This window comes from Rhinolophus sinicus, chromosome 2, assembly GCF_057876585.1.
Source record: "Rhinolophus sinicus isolate RSI-liver-muscle chromosome 2, RSI-T2T, whole genome shotgun sequence".
Lineage (NCBI taxonomy): Eukaryota > Metazoa > Chordata > Mammalia > Chiroptera > Rhinolophidae > Rhinolophus > Rhinolophus sinicus.
In genome coordinates, this window is record NC_142502.1 from 87,802,211 (window position 1) to 87,827,587 (window position 25,377).

The window sequence follows — 25,377 nt, forward strand, 5'->3', positions numbered from 1 at the left end:
ATTGTTGTGAGAATTAAATGAGTTATTACATATAAAGCACTTAGTACTTGACATAGCAGACACACACAAATGTTAGCTTTTAACAAAGTTCTTTTGACAGTCTTAGTAGAACTGTCATTCTCTCATCTAACAACTATTTACTGAATATGTATGGCTCAATGCTAGCTTTAGAATAAACTGTATAAAAAGTATAACAAGAAACCTGTCCCTAATAAGGATCCCTGCTCTCCAGAAGGGGAGATAAGGCACAGACTTTAAAACCACTAACAGAAGGGAGAAAATTACCATTTAAGAGAGGTACAGAAGACGACAGGATCAGGAAGGGCCAAAGTAGGAGGTGGCACATTACTAGGCCTTGAAGGATGTGAGTGTTTGAACCTTCAGAATAAAATAAAAGAACTACAGACAATGGAAGCAACCTGTGAAAAGGCATGAAGAAAGGACTGCTCGGAATTAATATAATAAACCTGTTTGTCTGGAGTGCACAGTGTATAGAAAGGTAAGCTACAACTCTAAGTTAGAGGGTTACCTGGAGCCACTCTGTCAAGGTTCTTGGATAGCAGACTAAGGACTTTAGAGTTTTGTTTTTAAATCAGAGAAACCTCTTAAAAGTAGTATGATGAAGAAATTGAGCAAGACCAAAAGGGAAATTTTTAAAATTTTGAAATAAACAAAAATGGAAATACAACATACCAAAACTTATAGGATTCAGCAAAAGCCGCAGTTCCAAGAGGAAAGTTTATAGTGATAAATGCCTACATTAAGAAAAAAGAAAGATCTCATATTAACAACTTAACTTTATACCTCAAGGAACTAGAAAAAGAAGAAAAAACTAAGCCCAGAGTTAGCAGAAGGAAGGAAATAATAAAATCAGAGCAGAAATAAACAAAATGTAAACTAGAAAAGTGATAGAAAAGGTCAACAAAACTAAGAGCTGGTTTTTTTAAAAGATAAGCAAAACTGACAAACGTTTTGCTAGTTAATTAAGAAAAAAGGGGGAAGACTCAAAATCAAAATTGAAAGAGGTGATGTTACAACTGATACAACAGAAATACAAAGGATCATAAGAGACTACTGAAAGAAATGGATAAGCTCCTAGAAACAAACAAGCAAATTCCTATAAATACACAATCTATCGAGACTGAATATCAAGAAATAGAAGATCTGAACAAACTGTAACAAGCAAGGAGATATTGAATCAGTAATCAAAAATCTCCCAACAAAGAAAAGCTCAGGACCAGATGCTTCACCAGAGAATTCTACCAAACAGTTGAAGAAAAATTAATGTCAATCCTTCTCAAACTCTTCCAAAAAACTGAAGTGTAGGGAACACTCCCGAATTCATATTACAAGGCCAGCATTATCCTGATAGCAAAGCCAGATAGACACTAAAAGAAAAGAAAACTCAGGCTAATATCACTGTTGAACATACATGCAAAAATTCTCAACAAAATACCAGCAAACTGAATTCAACAGCACATTAAAAGGAACATACACAATGATCAACCATCCTTTGTATCAAGGATGGTTCAAACATACAGTAATCAATAAATGTAATACACCACATTAGCAGAATGAAGGATAAAAATTATATAATTATCTCAATAGATACAGAGAAAGCATTTGACAAGCCCTTTCATGAAAAAAGTTTTATAGAAGAAACACACCCAATATTACAAAGGCCACATATGATAAGTACACAGTTAACATCATAGCTAATAGTGAGCAAGATAAGGATTCCCATTCTCACCACTCTATTCAACTCAGACCTAGCCAGAGCAATAAGGCAAGAAAAAGAAGTAAAAGGTATCCAAGAGAGATCCAAGATGGCAGAGTAAATAAACGCCATCCCTGCCTCCTTCAGTGAACAAATTACAATTATAATTAAATTATAGAACAATCAACCTGGAGAACTGTGTGAAATCTGGCTGAACAGAAGTTTTATAACTAAGAATATGAAGAAGAAGCTACATCGAGACTGGTAGGAGGGGTGGAGACATGAACTAGGCCAGCCCCACACATGAGTGTGGTGGTTGAGAATCAAGAGGGATATCTCAGCCATGACGGTTCCACCCAGACGAGTGAGGGACCCCAGCCCCGCACCAGTCTCCCCAGCACAGAGTACCGGTGCCGGGAAGAGGAGCGCCCACAACATCTGGCTGTGAAAAATAGTGGGAATTCTGACCATCCAGGCTGAGGGAAACCTAGACATCTTCTTCAAGCGCCTGCACATAAAGTCACTCACAGGCACTTACCCTAGGCTCCAGCAGGAAAGCATTGAAGACATATGGGAAGAGACTGAGTTGTGTGGCTTCAAAGTGAGGATTGGAGGACAGTCACCATTTTCCCTGTGCGGGGTCCTTCACCCATGTAGCCAGCAGGCAGGTGCCATCTTTCCTGTGTTGAGCCCTCCCAAACACAGATCTATCTCAATCTGAATTGACCTGGTGAGCTCTGCTGCTCCACCAATGCTGACTCACAGGGACCCCACCCTACTCCCCCAATGCTGAAGGCACCTTCGGGCCAGCAGACAGCCCCACCTTCATTGCACTCTTTCTTGGACAACTCTCAGGTGTCTGCAAGCTCCAGGTGGGTGGCGACTGGCCTCAGTGTGCTCTGTGACTTTTGCTGAGTAGCTCCAGGCTCAGCACTGGCACCAAACCAGAATCTGCATTAACCTAGTGACCACAACTTGTCCCCCTCTAGTGACTCCCTGAGACCCTGCCTCACGCAACTTGTGTACTGCAGGAGGCTCTATCAGCAGCTGAACCTTAAGAGAGCTGGCAGGTGGCAGCAAGCTTTGGGGTGTCCGGGTTTTTTGAAGAACTACCCCAGGTCTGGTTCGCAGCATTGCCTCTCCCATGTGCTTCCAAGTTTAGCACAGGCTGCAAACAACCATGGATTACTTTGTAGCTCCTACCAGGTAGTCCCCAGATGGTCACAAGCAGTGGGTGACCTGGGCCTACACCAGAGCCCCACCCAAGAGGCCCCAGAACCAACATCTTGGAGATTGGCTTCAGACCACAGCACAGCACCACCCAATTAGCCCCACAAGGGGCACACACAAAGGATGGTCTCAACAGGCACCAGAGCCCACTGGGGCAAATCCCTCTCAGTGGGGTAAGTCCCCCTGCACAGCAGCCTGTAAGCTGTGGACATGGCCAAAACCCACAGACGGTTTAGGAAAAAGACACAACGAATAGGCTTTCAGAGAAGTAGAAGGAATAACAGAGGTTCAAAAATGGGGTGGTAAAGAGTAATTTACATTATATGTAGATGAAAAAGGCTAAACAGAGACCAGGGGGTTAGCAAACTCCAGCCCACAGGCCAAAGCCAGACTGCTGCCTGTTTTTCTAAATAATGTTTAATTGTAATAGAGCACAGCCATTCATTTACATTTGCCTGTGGTTGCTTTCAGCCTACAAGGGCAGGGTTAAGTAGTTACAACAGAGATAGTATGGCCCACAAGACCTAAACTATTTACTACCTAACTCTTTACAAAAATGTTTGCCAACTCCTGCCCTCTCTCATTTATTTGTATAAACATTTAATAAGGTCTGGCAGGTGGTGCAAGCTCAAATATCTGTTGAATCGATGAATAAATGACAAGAGACCATTAGATTTGGAAATAATCAATAACCTTTAAAAAAGCAATTTATGAAGCGTTTTATGGCGCAGTCAGAAAGGAGGCAGTAACAAACACAAAATAGGAAAATTAAATTTTGTCTAGCTCTGACAAGAAGTTAAAGAGAAGATAATTGATCGTACAGAAACATTCTAAGGTGAAGAGTGGGAAAATTGAAGAAGCTCACATTAGATCATTTGATCTCATACTTGAGACCAACTGCAAAGTGAATATGGAAGAGCTTGGGACTTAAAGAAAATGGACAAAGAATATTTGGAAACATTTATATGGGAAAAGTGGCTGGAAGTGAAAAGAGGATTCAAAGGAGCAGGGAAGGAGGGTCCTCCTGAAGCTGAAGAGCACAAATGGACATGCTAACAGAACAAGAATAATATATATGAACACGTGTGTGTTTATGCTATTCACACATGTAGATTTCCTATAGAGGGGTGGATTAATGAACATTTATTATCTGTTAAATCTGAGTTCAATATATTGCAGTGAGGACCCAAAACCCAAAAGAACTTTAGATGAAGTCAATACTCAATTACCTATGCACTATTTTAGTTTTCTGGCTCAGAAAAAGAAAATGGCTAACTAAAATTTCATCATTCTGTAATTGACATTTGATATAAAAATTCCTCAGGCCTGACAAGTACTTGGGATCCCCTTTCATTACTCTTAGCAATGACTAGTCAAATAAAGGATTTATGTTTCCTTACAAAGGATTCTTACCAGATGGGAGGAGTTAAAAGACAAAGACAGAATGGCTAGAAGACATGGAAGGCAGGACACTTGGATTCCTATCATCGTCATGTACTTTCTCACATCTCTCTGACCCATCACAAGAGGAGAGAGAGGTGGTAAGGGTCAAATAAGGACAGCAAAGGAGCTCTTAGAACTTCAGTTTCTCTTTATTTTTACTTGTATCTCATTCTAAGTGCCACAGCACCATTTTTTTCTTATTACTAAATCAGAAAATAAAAAAAAGACTCTACTGGTAGTATGTCAAAGCAAGAAACTTTCCAGTATTGCTGGTATTTGCACTGACATGAAAAAATTAGACAAAAATAATTTTGAGAAGTACTTGACTTAAATGTATGACCATAAATTTCAACTCAGCCTTTAATGCTGCCCAGTTACCAAACTACGAGATGTGATTAAAAAATACGGTGAATATTTCAATTAAAAAAAATGTATTATAGTAAAAGACCCATTGCCATTAATCTCCCTCAAAATACTCCCCCTGGCTTTGAACACACTTATCCCATCATTCTTGCCACCTTCTGAAGCAGTTCTGGAAGTCCTCTTTCATGTCTTTAGTTGTGCTGTCGTGGCTGCCTCGATGTCCTGCATCGATTCAAAATGATTACCTTTCATGGTCATTTTGACTTTGGGAAAGAGCCAGAAGTCACACGGTGCCAGATCCAGTGAATTAGGTGGATGAGGACATACTGTAATGTTTTTACTTGACAGAAATTGTACCAGAGTGATGTACAACATGGAACCTTTCCGTTGTGATGACAAAATATGGTGAATGCTGAATTTAAACATTCACCGTATTATTTGATCACATCTTGTAATTTACTTCTGTTGTTTATGGGCTATCTCCCACTGCTTAGAAGGTTAACTCCATGAGGGCAGTGACTTCTTTTCTATTTTTATGATAAAAGCCCAGGGGCCTAGTGATAGTATCTGACCCATATGAGGCATTCAATAATTATTTGCTAAATAAAGTTGAAAAGTTCTAGGTTACTAATTGTTATATTGGACGCAGAAAATCTTCTGTGTATGATTAATATCTCCTACTTGGTGAGGAAAATGTGAAAACCTAAAAATGGGATTACCCATCCATTTTATCAAAAACGATTTCCTGAATATCTCATATGTGTCAAAGCCAAAATGGACCCTAGACAATCAAACATACGTTTCCAATTCTGCTGCAGGAGCTTCTTGCTTTCGAATATGGTTCTGAATTGACAAGAGGGCTTCGGGTGAATACTGAGAAGCATTGCTCTCCATATATTTCAGAACATAGTCGTCTGTATCAAGGATGATGAACCGGTGGCCAAACACTGGGAAAAGGGTAAAAATACGCTTAGCTTGGTTATGCTTTTATCATGCAATCAGGAGTAAAATAAAATAGTACTGATCCTCCAGTGACAAATTCACAGATATGCAACTGTGACCTAGACAAACGAATTTTCAATAGCTCTCTAAACTAATATGCAGTCATTTGCTCAGTGTTTAGGAAGCTCAAGATCTACAGCTATAGTCAACAAATGCAATCGATTTATAGTTTAATTGATTAATGGAAGAGATTAAGATATTGCACCATATACCCAAGAATATTAACTTTATCTTGGCTGGAATGCACCCTCACTGCCTCTTACAAGGGTTAACTGAATTAAATTCCAACGAAGAAGCCATTCACGTGGCTAATCAAAAAGCCTAACCGGTGTGTGACCTACCTTCTATCACAGCACCAATGAAGAAGTCACTAGGGCTATAGTAGACGGGGTTCTCCACTGAAGAATGTGGTTTGACGACTTTAGTTCTGCCAAGGTACTTGCCCCCAATGATACCAGAATTGCGAATGGGAGGCTCAAAGATACTGATCATGTCAGTGGCTAGAAAATAAGAGAAGACAAATCTGCGGCCTTTATCTTCTGGGAAGGGGGATTCCTAGAAAGGTGAAGAAAAAAAGGATATTATGAAGGTACGTGAACTATCCAGAGGCCCCCAAATTAAATACATACTATTTATAACATAAACCTACTATATAAACTAGAATATAAATGAACAGTGAGGGAAAGGACTGGAAAGGACATGCCTCGTCTAAAGGAGACTACACCAATTCCACTCCTGATTGTTGCCTTGTGGGACTATAGGCCCGGGATTGCAAGAGCTTCCAATTTTTCGTGAGAAGATAGAAATCTGGATTACTATATAAAACTCTGATTTTAAAATGTTGACTTCAACTCTTTTAAAGCACCTTTTACGCCAAACAAAGCACATATCTGGGCTACATTCTGCCCACAAACTGCCAATTTGAGACCTCTTGGCTGACATTAAGTTCAACTCCACGGACACTAAGATGATTATGCAAAGTTTAGTTCCTTAAACAAATCCATTTATCTACAGAGGGTGACATTGGTGCCAAAAAAAAAAAAAAATGTATACACATTTTAAGAAAGGAAAAAACTGTATTAAAATTGTTATACAAAGAATGATACTAGCATTCATTTGATTAACGCCATCTTTTGAGCGAGCGTCATACTACACATTGCTACTGTAATTCAACTCAACTTTGAAAAGTAATACATAGATAACATCCTTAAAATGTGTACATTTTTTTGGGGCATCCCCAATACATAATTTTTAAAAGAAAATTTAAGGAGGGAGGAATGAGTAATATGTCATTGAGTGATTCTGAGAAACTCTTGTAGACAAGACTTTTCCTACATCAAATCACAGAAAGTAATCACATAACCCCTAAGCAACAAATGCCAGATTGAACAAGTTTAAATCCAGACATGCTTATTCTTGACTAAAATCACTTTATATTGCAACTTCAGCTTATATCTTCTCATTCAGACCATGGAATTATTTGTGTAACAATTTCTCTTTTATCAAAGAAAGACATTGGGTTTCCTCTTAGTAAAATAATTTCCTTATACCATTTCCTATTCAAAAGTCTCCAACTTTTTTCACTGGACACTCCTATAAGCATACAATGTGATGTATAGATGATATGTTATAGAATTGTACACTTGAAACCTATTTAATTTTACTAACCATTGTCACCCCAATAAATTTAGTTTAAAAATAAATTTTTTAACAAACATCCACAATATAGTTAATAAAAACCAAACCATATCACCTCTCTGCTCTCAAACCTCCAGAGGACTCCCATCACACTCAGAATAAATACAAAGTTCTGAGCAGAGCTACAGGCAGGGGTGTACCAAAGGGGTTGGGGAGATAATGGCAACGGTTCACCCTGGCAGAAAGGAGTATTTTAAAACTTAAAAAAAATGTTCTTTACCTTTTTTCATTTTGAACTATGTTTGGACTTACATAAGTCGCATAAATAATTGAGAATTCTCATATAGTCTCCAACACTCCTATTAAATAAACTACTGTCCGTATTCAAATGTTACCTATTTTTCACTTATGTTCTTTTTCTGTTTCTGGATCCTATACAGGATCTCACTTTGCAGTTAGTTGTTATTTCGCTTTAATCTCCTACAATCTGTGACAGTTCTTCTGTATGCCCTTGGCTTCCATGACCTGGACATTTTTCAGTTATTTTGTTGAATGTCCCTCATGCATCTCATTTTTACATCTATGGCAAAAATACCACAGAAAATAGACTGTATCCTTCTCAGTGCACATCAAGGAGTTCGTAATGTCAATATATCTTGTTTTTGTTGATGTTAAGCTTGGTAGCTTGGTTTCTCTGCTGGGTTTCTCCCTGTAAAGCTGCCATCTTTCTCTTTGCAGTTAGTATCTTGAGGGAGATACTCGGAACCTATGAAAATCTTGTTTCTCTTCAAAGGTTTCGACACTAATCTTAGCATCCGTTGATGGATCTCATCTGCAACAATTATTGCTGTGGTGTGCAATCAGTGGATATTTTCTATTGCCCTCTTCTCTTCTACATTTATTAATGGAAATTGTACTGCATGGAGGAGATGTCTCTTGGGGATGAATATTTTATCATATTTTAGAATGACAATCCCATGATGACAATAAGAAGCAGATCAACTTTTAGTTGGTTATATTTTTAAATTCCTTTCAAGCTTGTTGTCTACACCCCTTGTTTCCTGCACCCTGGGTGACAGCTCTCACCACCGCGCTCCAGCCTTACGCTACTGACTACAAAGCACTGAGCAGGCCTGACCCCATGTTCCCTTCTGTCCCCTACCTTCCATTCCCTGTACACTGCCTCTGCCTGAAATGCAGTTCCCTCAGATATCCCCCAGCTAGCTCCCTCAGTTACTCCTGGGCTCTGTTCAGCTGTGTCCTCCTCAGAGAGCCTTTCCCAGATCTTCCACTATAAACAAGCCCCTTCCCCGCCACTGTCTCATGTTTTATTTTTATAATGTGTTACTACCTCTCTTTTTGTGATATGTTTACATACTGACGGGAATGTTGTCAACTAGAATGTAAGCTCCGTGAGGGCAGAGATGTATCTGTCTCGTTTTCCACTGTACCCTCAATGCCTAGACTATACCAAGCCTAGAGTAGTTAGTTCTTTACTATTTGTTGAATGAATTAATAAACATATGTTCTTCTGTACAAATATTTTTGTGCATTACGAAGTGCATATAAAAATATCAGGGGCTATCAAAGAAATGCACTCATAATAAAATATAAACAGAGGCTGTGATATTTTCTTAACAAGCCCCACAGACTATATACTGTCTTGCACACTCCTTGGAGGGTACGCATGCCGCTTTGGTGATCACTGCTCAAGTCATGTTTCTTATGCTCTTTCCCATGTTTCTCAGCCAGCACGCCCCTCACAGCCCCGGGTATTTTACCAGCATATTTTTACTTAGACACTAGCTGCCTACCTGGGTTTAGTACACTTTATTTTCTCAGAACATGTCCAGTGTCTGTGTGAACTCAAGGGAATTTAATTACTGATCATTCCTCCAGCATACTCCCTTCTTTTGAATTTCCATCTTTTCTTCTGAGGTCCCCACCTTATTCCTAAGCCCTTTCCCTTATTGTCAGACACCCTTTCTTTCATCCTTCAGAGCTTTTGTGATGAACTGAATGAATACACCCTCTGTTTCAGCAAATAGGTCAGGGAAAAACTTTGAAAATTACCACAACCAGAATATCACTTCCTTTTATGTGCTCATAGGAAGATTATTTATTACTTCTTTACTAATAGTTCTGTGGGTGTTCTTTTAAATAATTTTTTTTTACTGTGAACTATAACACACATAGAGAAAACTGCAAAAAAAATGTACAGTTCAAAGAATTTTCACAAAGTGAACACCCACATAATCACCACCCACGTCAAAAAACAAAACCTTGATGGAACCTAGAAAGCACTCTCCCAATCAACGTCTTATCCTTCTCCCATCAAAAAAGCCATTAACTTGAGTTTTACGGTTTTCTTTAGTTTTACCACAAAGCAAGCAAGCATCCCTAAACATTTTGCTTTGCCTGACTCTTTATCTTCAGATAAATAAAATTACATAATATGTATGTATTCTTTTGTGTCTGAATTCTTACATTCAAAATTACATTTATGTCATTTATCCTTGTTATATGTAGCTGTAGTTCATTAGTGTTCATTCCTGAACAGCATTCAAATCAGTGTATAAATATGCCATAATTTATTTATGCACTCTTCTGTAGGAGGTTTATTTTGGCTATTATGAATTATGCTGTTATGGTCATCCTTCTCTCTCTCTCGGCGTACATATAGTGTACCATTTTGGCAGAATCTAGTATACTTGATTATACCAAATTGTTTTCCTAAGTGAATGTGTCACTGAGAATATGAGATTTCCTATTCCATATTCTCATCAATGTATTAATTATCTCGGTGGGTGAGAAGAGGCAGTTCATTGTGGTTATAATTTGTACTTCCCCGATCACTGAAGAGACTGAGCACCGTTTCATACGTTTATCGGTCTGTTGGATGTCCTCTTCTGTAAAATGCCTGTTTAAGTTGCTTACTTATTTTTAAAAAGAATTTTAGAGTGTTCTTTAGATATTCTGGATGTGAATTCTTAGTTGACTTCTGTAGTAACATGTTCTCCCACTTTGACCTTGCCTTTTTTTTTTAATTCTTTTAATGGTGTTCTTTAAGGAACAGAAACTCTCCATTTTAATGCGGTCAAGTTTATAAACTTTCAAAACAATTACTGCTTTTTGTGTCCGGCTAAAGAAATCTTTACCTACTACAAGGTTAAAATTACATTCTTATTAAGAAATTTTATTGCTTTTCCTTTCACATTGAAATCTTCAATCTACCCAGAACTGATTTTGATATTTGGTGTGAAGTGTGGTCAAATTTTCTTTTTTCTTTTTCCCATATGGATATCTAATTGTTTTAATACAACTTATTGTAAAGACCTTCGTTTCCCGAACTTTCAGCAGTGCCATATTTGTCAGCTGTGTTATATGTGTGGGTCTGTTTCAGGGCTGTCTAATCTGTTCCATTGGCCTAATTATCTATCTTGCACAAATACTATATCATCTTAATTACTTTATATGACATTTTAATATATTGTGATATTTTGTTGAGCAAATCCACCAATCTTGTTCTCCGGAAATGTCTTGGATACTTGGTGCTTTACATCTCCACATAAATTATAGAATCAGTTTGTCAAGCTGAAAAAATAGAAACCCTTTGGGATTTTGACTGTAATTGCTTTGAAACCATAAATCAATTTGGGGCAACTATCTTTATAATATTGAATTTTCTAACCAATTAACATGGTATGTCCTTTTATTTATTTAGGCCTTCTTTAATTTTCTCTCAAAAATGTTTTAGGTATTATGTACCTTTTGTTTTAACTTATTCCTAAGAATTTAATATTTTTGATGCTATGGTAAATGGGATATTCTAACTTTATTTTTTGTTTGTTGCTATTTATGTTAGGTTGGTGCAAAACTAATTGTGGTTTCTGCAGTTATTTTAAACCTTTTAAACTGCAATTACTTTTGCACCAACCTAATACATTGAGTCTACTAACATAAAATGTAGATTCTTGATTTACATTCATTTTAGATAATGACAGTTTAATTTCCTTTTCAATCCTTATACCATTTATTTCCTTCCTAGATTTACTGCTCTGGCTAGGACCTCCAGTACAATGTTGAATAGCAGGTGATAAAGAGCAGTCTTGCCTTGTTTCTAATCTCAGAGAGTACAATCTTAGCATTTCATCACTAAGTATGATGTTTGCAATAGATTTTTCGTAGATATCCTTTAACAGACAGAAAATTCCCTTTTGTCCCCTATTTACTAAGAGTTTTGTTTTAAAACCATAATAGAAGATTTTTATCAAATACTTCTCTGTATTTAATTTTTTCTCTTATTCTGTTATTGTGATAATTTTTCAAAACTGAAATACTTTGTTTTATTTCTAGTTATCTGCTGAAATTCTCATTATCCTTTATCTCCTTAAACACAGTAAATACAAGTTTTGGGTTTTGCTTTTGTTTTTTAAAGTCTGATAATACCAGTATTTGAAACCTTTACAGAGTTATTTCCATTGTCTATTTTTTTCTGTTCATTTTCCTTTATATCATCTTGCTTTTTGTCTGGACATTATATTATCAATATTATTTTTTTGAATTAAGTATCCTATGTTGTGTTTCTTAAATTGTTTGTAGAAATAATGTGAAGCCTGGGATAATGCTATCTTCAGAGAACTCACGTTTGCTTCTGCCAGACACCTGGGTCGTTAGTAATCCCGGATCACATTAATCTGATTTCTGGAACTGAGATAATTTAGGGACCGAGATCATTCAAAACCAGATAATAGTCCCTTCAATAATTAGCCACACAGACGAAAGCACGAGGGTTGACCAGGTGCTTCTGCTTTTAATACCTGTGATACTCTTTACTGCCTCTCTCACGTATAAGATGGCAGTATTAAAATTGCTTATACTGAATATACTGTCATATTTCCAAATTATTTACATTGTACAAAAAAAAGTACTTTTAAATTAAAAAAAAAAAGAATGCTAGGTTGAAAGTGAGAAGGTTGAGTTCTAGTTCTGCCTCTACTTAAGCAGCATTGAGACCTGGGACAAGCCAATTAGCCTCTCTGATTCTTATGTTTTGAAACATAAAATGGGTATAAAATTATATTGCTAACTCATGGGTAGTGTATGTGTAAATAAATTCATTTTGTACATTCAAGCAAAGTTATGCAGTAAGCACCTACAAAGTCTAGAAAGCCTCAGGTAATTCAGGCTGTGAGTGGAATATTCAGGATTTGAATTCATATCTGTCTGTAAACCCATGTTCTCATGCACTAGCCACATGACTTTGCAAAGACATCTATTCAATTGGTATAATTCCATTTATTACATTTAATAAATATAAAATACATTGAGCTAGATACCACAGGTAATGCCTAAAATTAGTAATACATGACCCCTACTCTCAAGGAAATCACAGTATACTGGAAAGGCACAGAAATACAAAAATAATTTGAAAATAGTCAGGCTTTCATAACTGCTTAAGAAAAGGTGAAAAGGTCTGTGAAAATCTGAGGTATGGAGGAGAGAGATTAATGATCTAAGAAAGATTTTCGTGGGAGATAAGTCTTGAGCTGGGTCTTGGTTCAGAGGCACCAAAATTAATACTATCCAACCTGCTGGAAGGCTGGGTACTAGATCCAATGGTGATTAAGTAAACACGCAATTACAGACAAAACAGACGACTGTGCACGGTACTAAGACAGAACAAAATCATAGTATATAAAAATTATCCTCACCAGTGCAGCCAAATAACGAAGCACCTTTTTATCATTCATTAGCATTTTCATAACATCTTTTTTCGGAGCTTTTGGAATGAGAGCAAAGCAATTCTGAGCAGAGTCTTCAACTAATCCATAACCATTATAGGGAGGTAATTCCTGAAAACACAGGAAGCAAGAAGTAAAGCAGATGCTATTTGTGTTAAAAATTGCATTAAAAGTAACTAAGTTTCTTTCAGAAGATATTTATTCAAAAGCAATTACTCTATATACAAATGTAGTCGGGAAAATTAATACATCGCCTATTCTGTTCCTCTTTATTTATAGATGTTACACCATAATCGCTCCTCCTAGAAGTAACTGATGATGCTACAAAGTAACCCTGAGGGCTAGCCTGAAACTTGCTCATGTCCACCGACCCTTTACTGACAGTCGGTCCTGGCCCCACTCCTCATCCCAGTACGGGCCCTAGTGGTCATCCAACAGGGTGCAGCCCGTGGGTTTGCGCCTTCTTTGTCCCGGGCGTGGACTTCAGCCTGGCAAATCCAGAAACTGTTTCCTCAGTTTCCCCAAAGTGTGTATGTGTTGTATATGTTGCAGTTGGCAGGGTCAGTCATTCGAGGTATAGTGCTTGACACACGGACACTTCACCCGTGTCCTGGGGCTGTAGTTAATGTGATCATCACGGGTGGAATACAATTAGTGGGTCCAGTGGATTGGCAATGGCCACGTTTGTTCCAAGTGCAAAGCCACTATTTAATGAATATAGAAGTTACCATGGACAGAGGGACGTTGGGTGAGACACCAATAATAAGTCTGTGTTACTCTAGAGGCAGAAACGCATGGTGGTGGAATCTAAACTTGCTTTGCAGCTGCATCCACACAAAATGACAGCAGCCTGGTTGAGGGATGGGGGTGAAGGTTGAGTGATTTTGAAATAGGGAAGTAGCTCTGTAAGCCTCTGAGCACCTTCCTCTCAAATTCCTTTTCTGTTTCGACAGGCTTCTACCTGCTTTTCCTGAATTACACCTCATTTGCCCTGCTTGGAATGAAGACCTTCCCTGAATATCAGCCCATGTGCCTGGGGTGTTGGCATCAGGCTTCTCGTACTCTCAGCTACTGCCGGGTCCTGTTTCACACGAGAGCAGCTGCTCCTCTGTGGACATCATCGCTCTTAGATACTCCTGCTCATACGACCCACCCGGCAGAGTTTCTGCCCAGGCTTTCTGAACAAAGCAAGTCCCCTGGAAGCCTGAGTCCCATAACCTCGCACATAGTGCTTTTAGGGGCCGCAGACTAGCTCTCCCAGTCCTGGTTTCCTCCTCTTCCCTACCCGCATGTCTCCATATGGAGCCAGCCTGAGACAGACCACATCTGGCCACCGGATCTATGTTTACTTACCCTTGATCTAGCAGATCAGCCTGACCTATGAGTGTCATGATTCTCTAACTGAATATATCCAGTTCATATCCACTGCTGTGCCTGACCCATTAGCGTGGTTCTAGCTTTATTCCTCTAGACCCGGGTACAGCTTCCCACCCCAACTACATTGTTCAGGGTTTAAATGACTGACATTTAATGACTAAGGAGAGCTAAAAGGTATTTGCTGTTTGGTAAGTGGAGCTCTCCTACTCATTTCCAGCAAAGAATTCTGTGGATGGGCAGAGAGAATTTATTTGTAATGGAATTATTTATTATAGAGACTTTACTGAAAGCAAACTGACCAAACACTACAATTAATGTGCCATGTGTATGGAGAGAGATTAGTTTTATTGTAGAGTGGCTGAGATAGGGCAAAACAAACAAACAAACAAACAAACAAACAAACAAACAAACCAAAATCTACACTGGTTTTCCAGTCCTCTTTGCTCTCTATCTAAGCCTTCCCTCCTTTTTCTTTCTTTGGAAGACACGTTAGGAGAAAAAAGATTGTGGTAATGAGAATAGAGAGAAGTATTCTAGGACTCAAAAGCTTTATCAGCTCTAAAGATGGCTCAAAGCCCGTTCACTAAGAAAAGCCCACCACTCTGTTACAATCCCTCCCCACCCTACCTCTTGGTTAGATAAAACTTCTTGTAGGAATATTTAACATTTAATAGACTCACCCTTGCACTTTGAAATGTGACCGTGGGCAAGTCTGTTGGACTGCTATCTCACACTATAGTTACCTATAAGCTAAAGTGGTGAAATAGTTTGCTTGATCACATTCTAGATCTGTTTCCGTAGTGTTTTTTCCTGTATATTTCATCAAATGCTGCCAAAAAATCTGGAGGTGGGGCAAGGGTATTATCATAATTCTTAATCAATGAGCAAATTCTTTGGTAAGGAGTTCCATCAGGAAAAAACCTGCGAGCGGGAGGTACAGTCATGTGTAGCTTAACGACAGGGATACATTCTGAGAAATGCCTTTGTCAGGCGATTTCATTGCTGTGTGGACATCACAGAGCGCACTCACACAAAGCTAGATGGCAGAGCCTACTACACACTTAGGCTTTATCATATAGCCTATTGCTTCTAGGCTACAGACCTGTACAGCATGTTACTGTCCTGAATACTGTAGGCAATTATAACATGATAGTATTTGTTTATTTAAACATATCTAAACACAGAAATGGTACAGTGAAAATATGGTATAAAATATGAAAAATGGTAAACCTGTATAGGGCACTTATCAAGAATGGAGCTTGCAGGACTGGAAGTTGTTCTGGTTGAGTCAGTGAGTGAGTGGGGAGTGAATGTGAAGACCGAGGACATCACTGTACGCTACTGTAAACTATATAAACACTGTACACGTAGGCTACTCTAAATTTATAAAGAAATATTTTTTCTTTTTCAATAATAAATTTACTTTAACATACTATAACTTTTTTACTTTATAAACTTTTAAATTTGAAAATTTTTTCAACTCTTTTATAGTAACACTTAGCTTAAACACGAACACATTGTACAACTATACAAAAATAGTTTCTTTATATTCTTATTCTATAAGCTTTTTCTACTTAAAAAATTTTTTAAATTAAACATTTTTTTAAATTAAAAATTAAGACACAAACATGCACACGAGCCTGGGCCTACACAGGGTCAGGGTCATCAATGTCACTGTCTTTCACATCTTGTCCCACTGGAATGTCTTCAGGGACAACTGCCATCTCCTATGATAACACTGCCTTCTTCTGGAACACCTCCTGGAGAACCTGCCTGAGGCTCTCCTTGAGGAGGTGTCATTCTTTTCAGAAATATGTCCATGGTGCTTTGCTTGGCTTGTTTTCTTCATCATATATTACTTATAATCAGATAACACACCATGAACATGCCTCCTATTAACAAAAACGTTTCAGTGTTGGGGTCCATGTTTTCAAATTTTTTAAGGAGCATGTTAAGGTCTGCAAAAGCTTCTGCTAAACGCTTCACTGCGAATTTTCTTGGAGGTTCTCCTTTTTCTTCTCCTATAGATTCCTTTTCTCTTGCCTCTTCTTCAACTATGCATTCCAGTCCAACAAGTTCCTCATTAGTCAACTCCTTAGGAACCATTTCTAGGGGCTCCTCAATGTCATCCTCATCCTCATCCAGGTTAAGGTTGTTTGCCATCTCAATCACAGCTTTATTGATTTCTGCAACCTCCTCATCCTTGCTAAATCCTTTAAAGTCATGGATGAAGCCTCTTGAGTGTCTTCTTTCAGGTGCCATTCATACACTCCATGGTGACATCATACCAAACACAAGCAAGATTCTTGATACAGTCATAGATGTTTTAATCCCTCCAGAACTGCATCCGTGTCTTCCTCATTTGCAGCAATAGCCTGGGCAGAGGTCCTCTGCTGGTAGGAACTCTTAACACCACTTTGATATTGGGATGAAGATTATCAGTAAAAGAAGGATGACCAGGAGCGATAGTGACAACAAGCAAAATCTTGAAGGGAATGTTATTCTCCATTTTGCTGGCATAGCAATTCAGAAGGGCATCTTGGAAGAGGAGCTGGATTGCCCATGATTTCGTATTGCTCCTATAATGCACTGGCAGTGTGTGCATACTGATATGCTTGAAGGCCCTGGAGTTCTCACTGTGCCAGATCACATAGGGTTTCAATTTGTAGCCTGCAACATCGCCCCCACGCAAGACTGTTATCCTGCCCTTAAAAACCTTGAAACTTGGCATTGACTTGGCTTCATTATGGATGAAAATCCTTTCAGGCATCTGTTTCCAGGATAGGGAGGTTTCATCCATATTGAATATTTACTCTTGCAAGTAATTTTCCTCCATAATCCATTATCTAGAGTATCCAAAAATTCTTCAGCTGCCTTCACATTAGCACTTGGAGACACACCACTCACTTTCACATTATATAATGAATAACAATTTTTCAATTATTTAAACCACTCAAAGGTAACAGTAGATTCACATCATAGTCAGAACAAGCTTTTTCTTTTAGCATCATAAACAAACTTTTTGCTTTGGCCACGATTGTCATGGGGCTAAGAGAGATACATTTGTGTGTCTGGTCTTCAATCCAGGTCATTAGTAGTTTTTCCATGTCTAATATAGGCACTTCTCAAATTTTTGTTAGTCTTGTTACCTTTGAGCCTATTCTTCAAGATCATAACTATGGTGGAATGGGACATACCTGACTAGTGAGGTTAAAGACAAAGAGAGAATGTTAAAAGTAGCAAGAAAAAGAAAGTTAGTTACCTACAAGGGAGCTCCCATAAGACTGTCATCTGATTTCTCAAAAGAAAATTTGAAGGCCGGAAGGGATTGGCATGAAATATTGAAAGTGATGAAAAGCAAGGACGTACAGTCAAGATTACTCTACCCAGCAAAGCTATCATCATTTAGAATCAAAGGACAGGTAAAGAGCTTTCCAGACAAGAAAAAGCTAAAGAAGTTCATCACCCCCAAAACCAGTGTTCCAAGGAATGTCAAGAGACTTCAGACAAAAACAACAACAACAACAAAAAAAAAAACAAGGATAAAAAATATAAATAATAAAATGGCCACAACTACATATCTATCAATAATTACTTTCAATGTAAATGGATTAAATGCTCCAAAGACAGGGTAGCTGAATGGATAAGAAAACAAGACTCTTAGATATGCAGCCTACAAGAGACTCACTTCAGATCGAAAGACACACACAGATTGAAAGGGATAGGAAAAGATATTTCATAAAAATGAAAACAACAACAACAAAAAGCTAAGGCAGCAATACTTATATCATACAAAGTAGATTTTAAAACAAAAGCTATTATAACAAGAGACAAAGAAGGACCCAGAATACCACTTCTGGGTATTTATCCAAAGAAACCCAAAATGCTGCTTCGAGGGGACATATGCATCCATATGTTCACTGCAGCACTGTTTATAATGGCCAAGAGGTGGAGGCAGCCTGAGTGTCCATTGATGAACAGATAAAGAAGAGGTGGTACATATATACAATGGAATATTGCCTGGCATTGTAAAGGAATGGATTCTTGCCATCTGCGGCAGCATGGATGATTCTGGAGGGTATTGTGGTGAGTCGAGTATGTCAGACAGAGAAAGAGAGATGCAATGTGATTTTGCTTATATATGGAATATAAAGAACAAAATACACAAACAAAACAGAAACAAATTCATAGATACAGAGAACATTTTGATGGTTGCCAGATAAGAGGGGGGTTAGGAGGTGGGTGAAAGGGGAAGAGGTTAAGAAGTACAAATTGATTTTTACACAGTAGTCATGGGGGTGTAGGGTAAAGCATAAGGAATGTAGTCAATAATATTGTAATAACTATGTATAGTGTCAGATGGGTACTAGATTTATCAGGGTGATAGATGGGAGGAGGTTGGGGGGACAGGGTGGAAAAGGTGAAGGAATTAAGTAGTACAAATTGGTAGTGACAAAATAGTCATGGGGATATAAAGTAAAGCATAGGCAATATAGTCAATAACATGGTTAATAACTACGTATAGTGCCAGGTGAGTACTAGACTAGTCAGAGGGATCACTTCTTAAATTGTGTGAATGTCTAACCACTATGCTGTATACCTGAAATTAATATAAATATTGAATGTCAACTGTAATTGAAAAATCAAAAAAGGGGGGGAGGTGAAAGGGAATAAGAGGTTCAAATTTCCAGATATAAAACAAGTAAATCATAGGGATGTAATGTACAGCATAGAGAATATAGTCAATAATATTTTGATAGCATGGTACGTTGTCAGATTGCTGGACTTATTAATATTATGGTGATCACTTCTTTAGGTATATAAATGTTGAATACCAACTCAGTAATTCCATACTTCCATTCAGGTCTCTCTTTTGAAAACAAAGAGCCCATTATTTTATACACTCAGTGTTTTATACACCAGTGGCATCATTTTATACACACAGTGGCAACATCAAGATGAGCCACAGGTATCAACACCGTACTTTATACATGGACAACAGACAAAGAGGTTGTGTGAGTTATTCCTGACCCGAAGACGGATAACCAACATGGGTGCTTTCAGTCTATACTGTGCTGCCTTAATACTTCAGATACTTCTTGAATTTGTTGTGTAATGTGTAATTTTTAAAACATGCAATTGTCATTTGAAATGCCAAAATATGTGGCTGAGCCACTCTGAAGGCTCAAGTTGGTCAGTTTTCTATTTGGGTGCATTAAAAGTCCACTCAGATCAGAGTGCACTTTTGTGGCACTCAGAACTGAATTTTGTCGTTCAGTGTGATTCTAAGGAAAGCTAGGCTGCAATGAAAGAGAGACAGCTTCCAACATCTTTAATCAATCAGTGTTGGCTGTGCTATCAACCAGTTTTTAAGTAAAAGGGTTTGATAAATAGGCAAGAAACAATGAAATGCCCTAGGGGTCTAGAATGTTAAAAAGTGTCTTTTTAAAATCAAAATGGAAAAAAATATTATAAAAGTAATACAAGACTTGGTATAAAAAGATAAATTAAAATCACACAGCGTATAGAAACAAAGGTCCCTATCACCCCCACTTCCCTCCCACCTCCCCGTTCCCACCTACGAAACCAGCTACTTAATAGTGTGGGGTGGGTATTACTCCAGGTCTTTTTCTCACTTACGTATAAACAGATACTGTATGTAGTAATTTACAAAAATAGCACCATATCATGCATACATATTCACTTTTAAATGTTATGGTCATTTTTCCATGTTAATATGCATAGCCTTACTTCCTCTTTTTTTAACCATTCTCATAGTCTTCTCATTATATGGATGGATACACCATAATTTATTCTGCCAATGTTCTTATACTTTATTGTAAATAATGCTACAATACACAACCTTATACATATCTTTTTGTAGTCCCCAAACCAGATTTTCTGGTCAAGAAATATGTAATATTTTATTTTGAAAAAATTAAAATGATGACAAACTGCCCTTCAAAAAGGCTTTTCCTATTGGCTCTCCTATTAACAGTATATGAAAATGTCCATTTCTTCACACCAGGGCAAACATCATATACTGTGAGTCTTTTTAAATCAAATAGATCCAAAACCTCATTAGTTTAATTTCTATTTCTTTATCAATTTAAGTTGAGGGTCTTTTCATATGTTCATTAGCCATTTGTATTTCTTATTTTGTGAACTGCTGTATTTCATATGCTTTGTCCATTTTCTAATTGGGTACTTACATGAGTCTTTTATTTCGTTTTTCTTAAATGTTTACATGAGAAGATCAATTCTCTCACTACACTCAGAACTAGTGTCTCATTACCTGTTTTACAGGAGGTGGTTCCTTCTTGCTCACATCAATACATGGTAAATCGGAGATTCCAAACTTTTCTTTGTAATACTGTCGAGTAAATGGGTCACAATCGTAAATGAAGAACGTTCTCCCGAGGATAGTGAGTGGTTTCCCAACAATGAAGTCTTTGGCAGTATACCATTCCAACACCTCTTGATCAGAGATTTCCAGCACACACCGAGGGAAGTTCTCTAACGTAAGATAGCAGGGGAAGAGGAAAGAAAAAAGAGTGAGGATGGGAAGAAAGACTGACACAACAGCCGGGCATTCTTGAGAACCTGAGGGAGTGCAGTCTTTAGCTCTGGTCAGAGGTCAGAGCCTCCTCTGCATTCCCAGAAGAACACAGGCTGTGTTCCCATCTGCTGACAGGACACATAAATAATACCCCAGATGGTTTTTGTAAAGTCTCTCTCCCATATTCAGCTCCAACAATCACCCCAGGTCACTAACCTTAGCAGAATTAATGCTCAGAAGAAATCATCACTGGAGGAAGGAATCAATGTCCTTTTATAAAGACAGAGTATTAGCTCTAGGAGGAGCCCAAGTTATTTAGCTCAACTTCCCACCCATTTAATCATTCACCCAACAAACTGTTAGTGACCACATACATCATCTACTAGGTACACTGAGATGACAACAATTAACAATATAGATAAAATTCCTGACTTGATGGAAAAAACGTTCTGTTTGGGGTGACAGATATTAACAATTACATGAATAGTGGTTTCATTTCATTTGTGATCACTGCTATTAGGACAGTGTGACCTAGTTCTGTGACAAGAGGCAGGGACAGTCAGTGAAATGATTACAATAATCTGTACATCTGGGGAATCAACAGATTTCCAAATGTAGACTCAACCTTGCATTTTTTAGAATAAATCCGATTTTGTCACACTGCTTAAGAACTAAGAGTTGATTTGTTTAAGATTGATTCCCTGCAGCCTGGCCTGAATGGAAACCATAAGATAGTCAGTTCTGATAACGTGCCACATTGTATAGTTTTAACTACAAAGCTTGGCCACAGATTTCAGGGCACATGAGTAACAAGCTGTTATTCTCCTGATAATTGCTAAGACAGAAAAATAGGGAAGGAGGCTAAGGTTCTGCTATATCAGCCAGAAAGGCTTGAACTCTAGCCTTTGCTCATGCTAAAAGTAGGGCTGGCATTTTCCCAATCATGCATCTTAAAAGCCCCTCCTTCAGTTAATATCCAAATTTATAAAGAACTCATGCAACTCAATACCAAAAAAAGCTAACAATCCAATTTAAAAATGGGCAGGGGCCTAAATAGACATTTCTTCAGAGAGGACATACAAGTGGCCACCAGACATAAGAAAAGATGCTTACTGTCACTGAGCATCAGAGAAATGCAAATAAAAACCACAATGAGCTATCACCTCACACCTGTCAGAATGGCCATCATCAATAAACCAATATACAACCAGTGTTGGCTAGAATGTGGAAAAAAGGAACCCTTGTGCGCTGTTGGTGGCATTGCAGATTGGTGCAGCCACTATGGAAAACAGTATGGAGGTTCCTCAAAAAATTAAAAATAGAACTACTTTATGAGCCAACAATTCCACTTCTGGGTATTTATCTGAAGAAATCTAAAACACTAATTCAAAAAAAATATATACACCCCTATGTTCATTGTAGCATTTACAATAGCCAAGATATGGAAGCAACCTAAGTGGCCATCAACAGACGTCTGGGTAAAGATGAGATAGGAGGTACATCTATACAATGGAATATTACTTGGCCATAAAAAAGTATGAAATCTTACCATTTGCGACCACATGGATGGACACAGAAGGTACTATGCTAAGTGAAATAAGTCAAACAGAGAAAGATAAATACTATATGATTTCACTTATATGTGGAATCTAAAGAACAAAATAAATGAACAAACAAATCAGAAACAGACTCATAGATACAGAGAACAAACTGATGATTGCTGGATGGGATGGGAGTTGGGGGGCTGGGTGGAAAAGGTGAAGGGATTAAGAAGTACAAATTGGTAGTTATGAAATAGTCAAGGGGATATAAAGTACAGCATAGGGAATATAGTCAATACTGTAATAACTATGGATGGTGCCAGGTGAGTACCAGACTAATGGGAGAGATCACTTCGTAAATTATGTAAATGTCTAAACATTATGCTGTACACCTGAAACTAATATAAAATAATATTGTCAACTGTAATTGAAAATAAATTTAAAAAATAAAATTTGAAAAAAAGGGCCCTCCTTCTCCCAGTGTCTAGTGCCTAACTCTACTAGATCCCTTTGAGTGACCCCAGGATATGATAGGCAATGGGGGACACAGCTCGTGACTCCATGAGTTTCCCTAAGTAAACAATGTTTTAGGAGATCTGGGGTGTGTGTGTGTGTTTGTGTGTGTGTGTGTGTGTGTGTGTGTGTGTGTGTGTGTCCAGCCATTTGTCTTTGCTCAACAAACAATTACCTTTTTCATATACTGTTAGATTTCACTTACTGTTATTTTGTTTAGGTTTTTTGCATATATGTTAATGAGTGAGACTAGTTCTTTTTTCTCATAGTGTCTTTGGTTTTATCAGTCTTTTTTAATGAATGTATTAAGCTCTTTTTCTTTTCTATGAAAGAATTTGTGTTAAGCTTGGAATCATATGTTTTTTTTAAATATTTGGCAAATCTGTGAAATTATCTGGACCTGGTGTTTCCTTTGTGGGAAAATTTTTAACAGATTCTATTTGTTTAATGTTAAAGACATTTGATTTTTATTTCTTCTTGAACAAGTTAAATTTTTGTAAAAATTTCCTCATTTCACCTAAGTTTTCAAATATATTGACATAAGAATGTTGGTATTATTCTATTATTTTTTGTTTAATCCCTGTTTCATTTTAAAGTATGCTTCCTCTTTTATTTTTGATATTACGTATATGTGCCTTCTTTCTTTTCTCCCTTGATAAATTTTGCCATTGGTTTGTCATTTTATTAGTCCTTTCAAAGAAACAACTTTTGATTTGACAAATCTGTTACTTCTGTTTTCAATTCCATTGTTTTCAGGCTCTTTATTATTTCCTCTCTTTTAATTTCTTTAGATTTTTTTCTGTCATTCCTTTCTAATATTTTAAGAAGAATGCCTAGCGTATTTTTTGTCTTTTTTCTTAAATAAGCATTTAAGGCTATACTTCTTCTTCCAAGTACACGTCATGTTAGATGTATCTAAAAGTTCTGAGGGAATTTTTGCTATCATTCAATTCTAAGTATTTTCTGATAGTATTTTTTTTTACTCATGGAATATTTAGAAATGTGATTTTCAATTTCCAAATACATGAGTTCTTTTGTTATATTTCTAAAACTGAATTCTAATTTAACTGTTTTGAAACCAGAAAATATGGTATAAGAAGCCCAGTCTTTAAAATTTTTTAAGACTGATCAGTTTTGATGTGTTCTATTTGCTCTTGAAAAAAAAAATGGAATTCTCCAGGTGTTGATGTATTCATTAAATCAATATTGATAATTATATTGTTCATATATAGGAACACACACACACACACACACACACACACACACACACACACACACACATATATATATATATTTATTGACTTGCTTTTTTGATCGAATAGTATTAAAAGAAATGTTTTAATGACTCACCATTTTGATGGATTTGTTCATTCTCTGCATAATAGTGCTAAACATTTTTGCTTTATATGTATATGCTTCAAAACCATGTTATTAACTACAAACAAGTTTAGAATTACTACATTTTCCTAGTAAATACAATTCTTGAGATACATAATGATCCTCTTTATCTCTAGCAATGGTTTTTGCCCTAATGTCTATTTGTATTATAATAATATAGCCTTATCAGTTTATTTTGCTGTTTGCTTGTGCACTTTTTAACCTTCCTATGTCCCTATATCTTAAGTATGTTCTTAAAAAATAATTTTTCCAGGGCGGCTGGATGGCTCAGTTGGTTAGAGTGCGAGCTTTGAACAACAGGGTTGCCGGTTCAATTCCCACATGGGCCAGTGAGCTGCACCCTCCACAACTAGATAGAAGACAACTAGATTGAAGACAATGAGCTGCCACTGAGCTGCCGGTGGGGCAGCCAAATGGCTCAGTTAGAGCGCCAGCTCTTAACAACAAGGTTGCCAGTTCAATTCCCACATGGGATGGTGGGCTGCGCCCCCTGCAACTAGATTGAAAACAACGACTGGACTTGAAGCTGAGCTGTGCCCTGCACAACTAGATTGAAGGACAATGACTTGACTTGGAGCTGATGGGCCCTGGAAAAACACACTGTTTCCCAATATTCCCCTATAAAAATTTTTTAAAAATTGCTTTTCCAAAATGTATTGTTTTTAACAAACAAACAAGCTCATAGACACAGACAATAGTATGGTGGTTACCAGAGGGGAAAAAGGGTGGGGGGGAAATGAAGAGGGAAAAGGTGGTCAAATATATGGTGACAGAAGGAGACTAGACTTTGACTGGTGAGCATCCAATGCAATATACAGAATATGTATTATAGAATCGTATGCCTAAAACTTA

At 37.5% G+C, this 25,377-nt stretch overlaps 1 protein-coding gene across 1 annotated transcript in view; it reads right to left on the minus strand.

The window, feature by feature from the left end:
- EFHC1 (EF-hand domain containing 1) overlaps nt 1–25,377 on the minus strand; it is a 60,247-nt gene that overhangs the window by 6,296 nt on the left and 28,574 nt on the right. Inside the window, exons 6-9 of the mRNA XM_019734752.3 lie at nt 20,810–21,030; nt 13,108–13,248; nt 6,097–6,310; nt 5,553–5,700 (exon numbers count right to left, since the gene is read on the minus strand). Coding sequence (XP_019590311.2) covers nt 5,553–5,700; nt 6,097–6,310; nt 13,108–13,248; nt 20,810–21,030 — 724 coding nt within the window. The remainder of the gene's footprint in view (nt 1–5,552; nt 5,701–6,096; nt 6,311–13,107; nt 13,249–20,809; nt 21,031–25,377) is intronic.